This window comes from Netta rufina (assembly GCF_964035555.1).
Source record: "Netta rufina genome assembly, chromosome: 21".
In the NCBI taxonomy this organism is placed as follows: domain Eukaryota; kingdom Metazoa; phylum Chordata; class Aves; order Anseriformes; family Anatidae; genus Netta; species Netta rufina.
Window position 1 is genome coordinate 7,253,843 of NC_140145.1, and position 10,152 is coordinate 7,263,994.

The 10,152-nt window shown below is 67.6% G+C and overlaps 2 protein-coding genes across 2 annotated transcripts; both read right to left on the minus strand.

Annotated features, from left to right (window-relative positions):
* Window positions 1-192: 192 nt before the first annotated feature.
* On the minus strand, window positions 193-5,178 carry PIGS (phosphatidylinositol glycan anchor biosynthesis class S). The gene is made up of 12 exons (XM_084299565.1): window positions 5,128-5,178; window positions 4,879-5,018; window positions 3,821-3,932; window positions 3,622-3,711; window positions 3,283-3,374; window positions 2,763-2,961; window positions 2,300-2,442; window positions 2,084-2,198; window positions 1,714-1,859; window positions 1,511-1,611; window positions 970-1,180; window positions 193-789 (listed from the first exon to the last, which is right to left on the minus strand). Exons 1-12 carry the CDS (start codon window positions 5,162-5,164, stop codon window positions 514-516), a joined length of 1,662 nt encoding a protein of 553 aa, XP_084155691.1. The 5' UTR covers window positions 5,165-5,178; the 3' UTR covers window positions 193-513.
* A 795-nt stretch (window positions 5,179-5,973) lies between these two features.
* On the minus strand, window positions 5,974-9,920 carry ALDOC (aldolase, fructose-bisphosphate C). The gene is made up of 9 exons (XM_084299524.1): window positions 9,817-9,920; window positions 8,890-9,015; window positions 8,559-8,770; window positions 8,413-8,467; window positions 8,182-8,342; window positions 7,491-7,574; window positions 7,236-7,410; window positions 6,945-7,144; window positions 5,974-6,438 (listed from the first exon to the last, which is right to left on the minus strand). Exons 2-9 carry the CDS (start codon window positions 8,999-9,001, stop codon window positions 6,343-6,345), a joined length of 1,095 nt encoding a protein of 364 aa, XP_084155650.1. The 5' UTR covers window positions 9,002-9,015; window positions 9,817-9,920; the 3' UTR covers window positions 5,974-6,342.
* Window positions 9,921-10,152: the final 232 nt, after the last annotated feature.

A 10,152-nucleotide genomic window follows, 5' to 3' on the forward strand; every position in this document is an offset into this window, starting at 1 on the left:
GAGGACCCCAGAGGGGCTTCGGGCTAAATACCCCTAAAGACACAACCTAAGAGGTACCTTGGGCTAAATATCCTGTAAGACAAGACCCCAGAGGTGGTTTAGGGTATATTTACCCCATAAGCCAGGACGCAGACCCCCCAGATAAAGAGCCAGGCAGAGCCCCACGCCAGCCCCCTGCATGCCAGGGGCGTTCTTTATTCGTACATCAGCTCGCTCTGAGCACAGTGCAGGACCAGGGGGTGCATGCAGGGAGCCCCCTCTCTCCCCCCCTCCGGCCTCAGGAAGAGGGGCGCAAGCAGCATCTTCAAGTAGAGGGCACAGGGCCCTGACCCAGAGCATCTCCCACCCCAAAACCCCCAAAAAAGTCACTCTTCCCCCTCCTGCAGCTGGGCCATCTGTGCTGCTGGGCCGAGGCCTGGCTCTGATGCAGCCCTGAGCCATGGGGCCAGGCCAGGGCGCTCCACGGGGTCGGGCTCGGTCCTTTTTGGAAGGCTCAAGTCCATTTTGGAGGGCTCAGTCTACTTTGGAGGGCTCCTTCTTGCGCTGCCTGGCCTCCCGCAGGATCTTGGCCAAGGAGAGGAGGATGGGAACAGCCATGGGCAGGAAGAGCGGGATGTAGATGGCAAACTTCTGGTCGTCGGGGAAGTAGAGGAGGTGGAGGAGAGAGGGGTCGAAGAAGGCCCGCTCCGAGGAGGTGACGGCTTCCTTGCTGGCCTGGAAAGCAGAGCGCAGGCGGCCCTCAGCCAGCTCTGCCATGGCATCCTGCACCGAGGCCACCGCGTGGTATACCTGCGTGGGAACAGCACAGACAATCAGTCCCTGGCCACAGAGGACGAGGACACGATGCTGGAGGCCACAGATAAACATCTGGGGACCTCTGGCAGCCCCCAGGCCTGGCAGCACCCCACACCTCGGCACAGGGACAGCGATTCCTGCCCCTCTCCGCTCCTTGGGGTGCCCCAGCCCTACCTCAGAGGCGACGTCGTCCTTGATAACGATGTTGCTGATCTGATCCAGCAGCTGGGCCAGCGAGGTCAAGGTGGTGGCGACGGTGGCGATATTCTCCACCGTGTGGGCCCAGAGCAGGCGGTCCAGCTCCCAGTCGGCCAGCCCCTCGTTCCCTGGGCTCTCTACCTGGAACTCGGGGGGCAGCTCCTCCCGAGATATCCCAAAGAGTAACCTGGGAGCAGAGGGGGAAGGTCCCAGACTGTGGCACGAGCCCGCAGCCCTGCCTGCACGTTCCCTGGTGCGTTCAGTCCCTGCAGGGCTCAGCCCACACCTGATGGCCTCCCACAAAACCAACCTCCCACCTCAGGACAGGCAAGAGCACCCACGGCCAGGAAGCGGTGCTGGTTGGTGGTCAGCACCTCAGAGGCCACAAAAAGCCATCCTCAAGTCCCCCGGATGAGCTGCTGGGCTCTGGCACGGGTACAGCCCGCTTTGTCCCCAATTAATGTGCACGTGGATCAGGAGAGCACAGAGGTTGGGGTGGGGAAGAGCGCATCCTCACCGGAGCTGGGCCAGGAAAACCTCCATGACCCGCACCATGTCCACATCCACGTGCAGTGGGAGGGAGGCCTGGGGGGAAGCAGGGGCTTCAACGTTGTAAATCTGCAGGAAAGCACATTGGTGAGGGATACCCGGGGCCAGCAGTGCCACCAGCACTTGCTGAGGACGGGGAGCTGAGCCCTAACCAGAAGCAGGGCCCCGTACCATGATGCCACCCCAGCGGGGGCTGTGGAAGGCATTGGTGGGCACCGGGGCTCCGTCCTTGTCCTGGATGTAGAGCGGGGAGTGGGAGCGCTCCGGCACGTACAGCAAGAAGTTCAGCACGGGGTAGAGCGAGGCGGCGCTGGAGCCTAAAGCAGGACTGAGTTAAAAAACTCTCCCCTGCCCCACAGGAATAACAACAGAGCCCAGCCCTGCTTCTCCTCAAGCAGCAAGCCCCGAGCAGAGCACCCAGCCTGGTAAGTCTCCGTCAGGGCTGGCAGCTCACGGTGCTGCAGGGAGGGAAAAGGTGAGGGTGTAGGCACCCCACTCCCCATCAGGGCTCGATCCTGCGAGAGCGGGGTTGGGAGCTCACCCAGCCGGGCCTCCACGGGGTTGATGACGTGCGGGAGGCTGTGGGCGCTCAGGAGGAAGCTGGAGGACTCCTTGTCAAAGCGCGGCGTCACCCCGAGCACGGCGTAGTACAGGATCTGCAGGGAGTCGACGCGGGTGCTGCTGGCAGAGAAGCGAGTGCCAGGGCACCCGGCAAGGCCACGGGCGGGCTCTGCCCATCGCCTCTCCCAGCCCTCACCTGCGAGTCAACTGAGAAGTTGGCCACCGCGCTCAGCTTGTCCAGGACGGGCTGCACGTAGCGGCCGACGGCACCCTCGATGTCCCAGTCCACGTCGTGGGATTTGGGGTCAGGGTTCAGCAGGCTGAAGGTGATCTCGTACCCTGCCGAGCACCCAGGCCCCGTGAGACACGGCCACGGCCACCCTTTTGTGATGCCAGAACCGGGCAAGTGGCCACGACGCAGCTCCCAGGAGCCACAGGACCTTGACCCCTTTCTCCCTGGCCCTCCTCAACGTGGGGCCACACTCTGGTGGCCCAGCACACATCCCCAAACAACTGACAAAGGGCAAAGGGAAAACCCTGGGGGTCTGTCACCCCAAAAGACATCTGGAGGTGCTGCAGGGACACCAAGAACAGCATCTTGCCCCCCGAGAGCCAGCCAGCCTTCCCAACACGCAGGGGGCTTGGCCACAAGTCCATACCCAGGCTGGATTTCAGGTGCCGCCGGGCGTCGGGGCCGAGCTGCCCGTCGGGGACGCGGTCTGCGAGGGCGGCAGCGATGGAGGTGGCCGGGAGGGCCATGACCCGCGTCAGCTGCTGGAGGCGGGCACGGAGGGCGGCCAGACCCTGCCCGGCCCTCAGCAGGGCGCTGCGGTGCTTCCCCACGTAGACGTCGGTGCCCTGGGGGAGGCGTGGTGGTGAGGGACGGGAGCAGGGTTGGTGCTGCCAACGCGCCCGGAGCCACCCATGGCAGCTCAGGGAGGGAGCTGTGCCCCACAGGGCACCCTCAAGGGATGCAACCCCACAAATCTCCCCGATCCCAGCGCTCCTTGTTCCTCCCTGGGGTTTTGCAGGCCTTTTTGGCAAGGCCTCCTGCATCTCTGTGTGGCAGAGAGCGTGGAGAACCAGGGGTTTCCTCCAGGCCAAGCTGCCCCAGAGCCGCAGCATCCCACGGGGGCGGTGGGAACAGAGGGACGGGCACCTCAGGGCGCTGCTCCCTACCTGAGGCAGCAGAGGGGAGCTCTCAGGGACCACGTACACGGTCAGAGAGCCCGGCGAGGCGTCCTGCAGCGCGTGCAGAGCGGCATCGGCCTCTGAGGAAGACAGAACCATTAGTGGGACTGGGACCTTTGCTCCATTCCCCATCCCATAGGGTACCAAAGCCATTTTCTGCTAAACCACCCTCAAAACCTGCTCCTGCATGGGCAGCAGTGCTCGGCTCAGGCCCCTGCGGGCAGGAGAAGCACCGCACGGGGCACTGGGAGCTGCAGCAGCCCCAAGGCATCCCCCAATCCCTCACCCCATTACCTCGTGCAGCCCCCCAACCACTCACCCCGTTACCTCGTGCAGTGGCTGCACCCAGCGCCGCCGCCTCCCTGGCCGTGGTGCCGCGGTACAACTCCTCATAGCGGGCTGCCACGTCGCTTCTTGCTGTTGGGGGAAAAAATAACCCAAAATGAGTAAAAAACGAGCAAACTTCCAGGCCCACGGTGCTCCTGAGAGCCGGGCCGGGGGCAGTAGCGGCCGGTGGGGGTCTTACAGCCAACGGGAACCGGCTCCTCCCGCACGTCCCGGTACGGCAGCTGCCTCGGCAGGTCGGTGGGCACCGAGCCCGGGGTGAAGACCACGGAGACGGGGACGGAGAGCTGGAGCTGGGCACCGGGTGTCAGCGGGGGGCACCGGGACACCCAACAGAGGGGCAATTGGGGGGTACCGGGGACCACCGGGGGGACACCTGGGACTACTGAGGGGATGCCAGGGACCACTGGGAGGCCACTGGGGGGATACTGGGGACTACCTGGGGGATACCAGGGATCACCGGGGGACCACCAGGAGGGTTGCGGGGAGGGGGGATACCGGAGACCACTGGGAGGCCACCGGCAGGACACCAGGGACTACTGAGGGGTACCAGGGACCACTGGGAGGCCACTGGGGGGATACTGGGGACTATTGGGGGTATACTGCGGGAATACCAGGGACCACCGGGGGACCACCAGAAGGGTTCCGGGGACGGGGGGGATACTGGAGACCACTGGGAAGCCACCAGGGGTGATACTGAGGACTACTGAGGGGTACCAGGGACCACTGGGAAGCCACTGGGGGAATACTGGGGACCACTGGGAGGATACTGGGGACCACCAGGGGGATGCCAGGAACCACCGGGAGACCACCAGGAGGGTTCCGGGGGGTGATACTGGAGACCACTGGGAGGCCACCGGGGCGCCACCAGGGTGATACCAGGGGGGATACCGGGGACCACCCAGAGGCCAACGGGGACCACCGGGGGGATACCAGGAGGCCCAACAGAGGCCCACCAGGACCACCGGGGGGACGCTGGGGATCACTGAGCGGATACCAGGGACCACCGGGAGGGATACCAGGGATCACCGTGGGCTACCGGGAGCCACCTGGGAATACCGGGGGGATACCGGGGACTACTGAGGGGATACCAGGGACCACTGGGAGGCCACCGGCAGGATACTGGGGACCACCGGGGGGATACCGGGGACTACTGGGGGCCACCGGGGGGGATACCGGGGACCACCGGTTGCCCACCGAGCAGCCCCCTTCAGGCCCACACTCCCCCCCTCTCCTCACCGGCAGCCGCCCCAGGGCGGCGATGCCGGCGTAGGGCAGCGCGGCCCGGTACGTCTCGGTCGTCCTCCACCACAGCGGCAGCCCCAGCAGCACGGCGATGGCGGCGAAGCACAGCGCGGCCCGGCGGCCCCGGGAACGCTCTGAGGGGACAGCGTTCAGAGCCCGAGCCCGAGCCCGAACCGGGCTCCGGTTGGGGTTCCGGGGGGGGCTCCGGGCCTCGCCCTGTCCCCCGCCCGCCTCCCCCGGTACCTGCTTCATCCGCCGCCGCCGCCGCGGCCGCCGCCATCTTCTCTTCCCGGTTCAACCGGGAGGGGGGCGGGGCTTGAAGGCGGCCCAGCCATTCAAAGAGCTCGCGGCTCTCGCGACAACCAATAGGAGCGGGGATGAGGCCGGACGGGCGTGCGGAGGAGCCAATCGGAGAGCAAGGAGGAGGGGCAGGGGAGCAGGGTGCTGGGGGGGGTTTCTGGGGGGGGGCCATGGGTGCTGGGGGGGGCCATGGGTGCTCAAGGGGGGACTGTGGGTGCTGGGGGAGTGATGGGTGTTGGGGGGGGCGTGATGGGTTCTTGGGGGGGGGCATGGGTGCTGGGGGGGGCAATGGGTGCTGAGGGGGGCTGTGGGTGCTGGAGGGGTGCCACAGGTGCTGGGGGTGTGATGGGTGTTGCGGGGGGTCCATGGGTGTTGAGGGGGGGGCTATGGGTGCTCAGGGAGGGCAATGGGTGCTGGGGGTGGCCATGGGTGCTGGGGGGGGGTGATCGGTGCTGAGGGAGTGGAATGGGTGCTGAGGGGGGGCAATGGGTGCTCAGAGGGGCAATGGGTGCTGGGGTGGCGATGGGTGCTGGGGAGGGTCCATGGGTGCTGAGGGGGGGGCAATGGGTGTTCAGGGGGAACTATGGGTGCTGGCGGGCGCAGTGGGTGCTGAAGGGGGTGATGCCCACCCACAGGCACCCACCTTGAGCCGAAACAGGGGATCAGGGCTGGGAACGGGGACATGGCGGCTCCACACCCCCCATACCCCCACCCCACCCCAACCCCAATCCAGGCCGAGACCGTGCAGGACGATGAGGAGGAGGAGGAGGAGGAAGAGGAGGCGTCGCGGCGCTGTCTCTACCGTTTATTCGTTGTTTAGGCTATTTGGTACACGGGGTGCACACGACAACACGACACACGCGGCCCCGAGGGCGGCACTGCGAAGAAGCTACGGCGGGGCAGGGGCACCCCCAGGCCTCCCCTCCTGCCCCCCAACACGGCCGGGGGCTCCCCAAACCCTTGGCTTGGCCTGGCCTGGCCGGAGCTCTCCCCCAGGCCGTGAGCGGCTGAGCCAAGCGTCCCCTTCATCCGCGTGGGGCCGCCGGCCCCGACCCTCCTGGCGGCTTCCCCTGGGTGGCTGGGGTGGAAGCGGGGTGTGAGCGGTGGCGGGGGGTCCGGGGCAAAGGGGAGGGGGGGCCGGCGGGGCCCGGCGGAGGCTCAGTACGCATGGTTGGCCACGTAGAGGGACTGCCCGGCGGCCCCCGAGTCGTCCCCGCTGCCCTCGTACTTGCCCAGCGCAGCCAGCCCGTTCACCTGGGGGGAGAGGAAGCGTCAGCCCACGGGGACACGGCACGCTGAGTGCCTTATCCCATGGGGACAGGGCCCTGGTGTGCCCCATCCCATGGGGACACAGCCCTGGTGTGCCCCATCCCATACAGACACGGCCCTGGTGTGCCCCATCCCATACAGACATGGCCCTGGTGTGCCCCATCCCACTGGGCACAACCCTCGTGTTCCCCATCCCCACCTGGGACGTGGCTTTTGGCCCCCCCTTTCCCACAGGGAAGGTTCCTGCAGGAACCTGGCTCTCGGCATCCCCCATTCCCTTATGGGGACGCAGCCCTCACCGTCCCCTACCCCACATGGGGACAGCCATCAGCGTGCCCCTAATGGGGACCTGCTCCGTGGCATCCCCCCTGCTGCGGGGCACAGCCCTCGGTGTCCCCCTCCACCCACAGGGACGTGGTTCCTGGTGCCCCCCCCCACCCACAGGGACACAGCTTTTAGGATCCCCTCCCCATGGGGCCGTCCCCATTCACCTCTGCGCGCTTGACAAACTCCTCGGTGGCGGCGGTGGCGTTGTCCTTCTGCCCGCGCCAGGCGCTGAGCGCCGACGCCTGCAGCGCTCGCCCGTAGGAGAAGGTGAGGGCCCACGGCCGCACCAGCGGGCACGTGTTGATGGCGTTGAGGTTGATGGAGGCCTCCTCCTCGCTCTGCCCCCCGGACAGGAAGGTGACACCTGCGGAGAGCAGGGGAGTGGCACCCAGGGGACCGCCTGGCATCCCCCTGCCATCACTTTTGTTGTTTCCACCACGTGCCGGTGGCGGTACCTGGCACGGCCGGGGGCACGGTGCGGCGCAGGGCGGTGACGGTGGCCATGGCGATCTCCTCGGGGCTGTACTTGGTGGGGCAGGAGTGCCCGGGGGTCACCATGTTGGGCTTCAGCAGGGTCCCCTCCAGGTAGACGTGGTGGTCGCTCAGCGCCTTGTAGACGGCCGCCAGCACCTGGGGACGGGAATCGGGGAGTCCCGCGGCACGGCACGGCGTGGCACGGTGCCCGCCCCGCCGCCCGCCCCGCCGCTCACCTTCTCCGTCACGTACTGGCACCGTTTGAGGTCGTGGTCACCGTCGGGCAGGATCTCCGGCTCCACGATGGGCACGATGCCGTTCTGCAAGCACCCGGGAGATGCCATCGCAAGGGTGTCCTTGGGCACTGCTCCAGCCCCGTGGCGACGTGGGCAGTGCCGGGACTTGGGGGTGATGCCCAGCCCCGGGGTTCAATCCCCTTACAGGTGATGCCCATCCCAGTGGGGCAATGCCCAGCCTAGGAGCAACAATTCTTGGCCCCGTGGGCAATGTCCAAGCCTGTGGGGTGATGCCCAGCCCCATGTGGTGGTGTCTGACCCCACAGAGCGATGCCCAGCCCCACGGCTGACACCTGGCCCTACAAGAGATGCCCACCCCCTGGTCCTGGGAGCCAAGGACCATCCCCATGAGCTGTTACCTGGCCCCTGGGTTGATTCCCAGCCCCGAGGGTCAGTGCCTGTCTCTGTAGGGTGACACCCACCCCACAGGTCAATGCTCAGCCAACGGGGCAATACCCATCCCTGCAGGGCAACACCCAGGCCCTGCAGTAACACCGAGCTCCGTGGATCCGTGCCCATCGCTGTGGGGCAATACCTGGCCTCGTGAGTCAGTGCCCATCCCACGGGCCACTGCCCGTCCCGTGGGACGTCGGCCAGCCCCGTGGGGCCGTGCCCAGCCGCAGCCCCGTACCTGCTGGCAGATGCTGGCATAGCGGGCCAGGACATTGGCGTTCTCCATGATGGCGAGGGCAGAGGGGGTGTTGTCGCTGATTTTCAGCACGCAGCGCCACTTGGCGAAGTCGGCCCCGTCCTTCTTGTACTGGGCACAGCGCTCCGACAGCCCGTCCAGACCTGCCGGGCAGCGCGTCAGCCCCGTGGCCCCCCAACTTTGCACCCTCACCCCCCAACCTGCTGCACATACCCTGCGTGGTGGTCTCCCCATCCGTCCCAGCCAGCGGCACGACGCCTTTGTCCACCTACAGAGGGAAGGGGAAGGTGGTGCTGAGCCCAACCAGCACCCCACAAGCACTTTCGGCACCCCCAAAACCCACCGGACGCCCCCCGCACCTTGATGCCCACGACGATGCCCTTATCTTTGATCATCTGGACGAAGGGGGTGCCGTCGTCCGCCTTCTGGTACATGGTCTCGTGGAAGAAGATGACGCCCCCGATGCACTTCTTCACCCGGCTGTCGGCGCTGAAGAGGATCTGGCGGTACAGCCGGCGGTTCTCCTCCGTATTCTCCACCCCGATCTGGTTGAGGCGCTTCGCCATGCTCCCTGGGGGCATCCGAGGCACCGTCAGCCCCGGCAGCGCCGCGGGGACGCGGGGAAGGGACAGTCGGGACGGCTCCCTCCCCAACCTCCCTACCCCTCCCCACCGCCGCCCGTGCACCGACCTACGGACTCATCGGCGGCCAAAATGCCCTTGCCCGGGGCCACGATGCGCAGCGCGATGTCCGACAGCTCCTTCTTCTGCTCGGCCGTCAGCGCGGGGTATTGGTGCGTCATGGTGGTGGTGGTGCCTGCCGGCGGACGAGGGCTGAGTCACGCGCCGCCACCGCCACGGTCCCCCCCCCCCCACCATCACCACCCCCTGGCCGCCACGCGCCAGCACCCTGCAGGGAACGGGGACCCCCCCGGGACCCCCATCCGAGGGGCGGACGGCCCTAGTGGGGTGCCGGGGGAGGCCGCGTGGCGTAAGCGGGACCTCGTGGAGGATGCCGGGGAGCTCCCAGCCATTTTGGTGCCTGCTCGCCCGCCCCCAGCCCAGCCATCTTGAGGGAGAGCAGCTCCGGGGGGGGGCACACCGGGGGCAGGACCCCCGGGGTGGGGGGCACCGGGGATGGAGATACCGTAGGGCCGGGGCTAGCCCAGGCTGGGGGTGCGTGGGGATGGTGTTACCCTAAAGTAGGGGGGGAGGAAAGGCTCCAGATGCGGCGCTGCCCCGGGGGTGGGCTGGGGGTGTCCCGGGATGGGGCCCCCCCGAGATGAGGCTGGTCCAGGGATGGGGACGGCGACACCACCACCGTGGGACCGGCGGCGAGCAGCCCCCGGACCGGTCCCCCCCAGGCTGCTCCGGTCCGGGGGGGTTCCCCCAGCCTCCCCTCGGGCCCCCCCACACCCGTACACCCCTCTACCCTAGAGCGCACCCCTAAAAAAAAAAAAAAAACAAAAAAAAAAAACCCAACCCACTCCAAAAGCTCCGCGGTTCCCGGCGGCTCCGCACGGGGCTGCCGTCGGGGCTACCGCTCCCACCGGCTGCATCCCTTCCAGCCCCCCCCCCCCCGGCTCCCTATTTTTGCCCCCCCACACCCCCCGGTTACCGTGCAGGGCCGGTGGCGGCGGGCGCAGACTGCGGGCTGTGCGCTCCGGTCCCGCGGTAAATGGGGCTGCGGTGCCGCAGAGCTACGTGACCGGCGGGGCGGGCCCGGCGGGCGGCACCCGGTAAGACCGGCCCCCAGCCCCCCCCCCAGAGCCTCCCCGCCTTCCTCCCCCCCCCCGCCAACGCAGCCGAGACACCGGAGCCCCCCCCCGAACCTCGCAACCCACCCCTCCGGTTGCGCCCCGTGCCGCTGTCGGGGACCCCGCGGTGCCATCCTGGGGTTGGGGACCCCCACACACACTTTGTGCCCCTTTTTTGCTCGGGGGGGAGCCCGTTG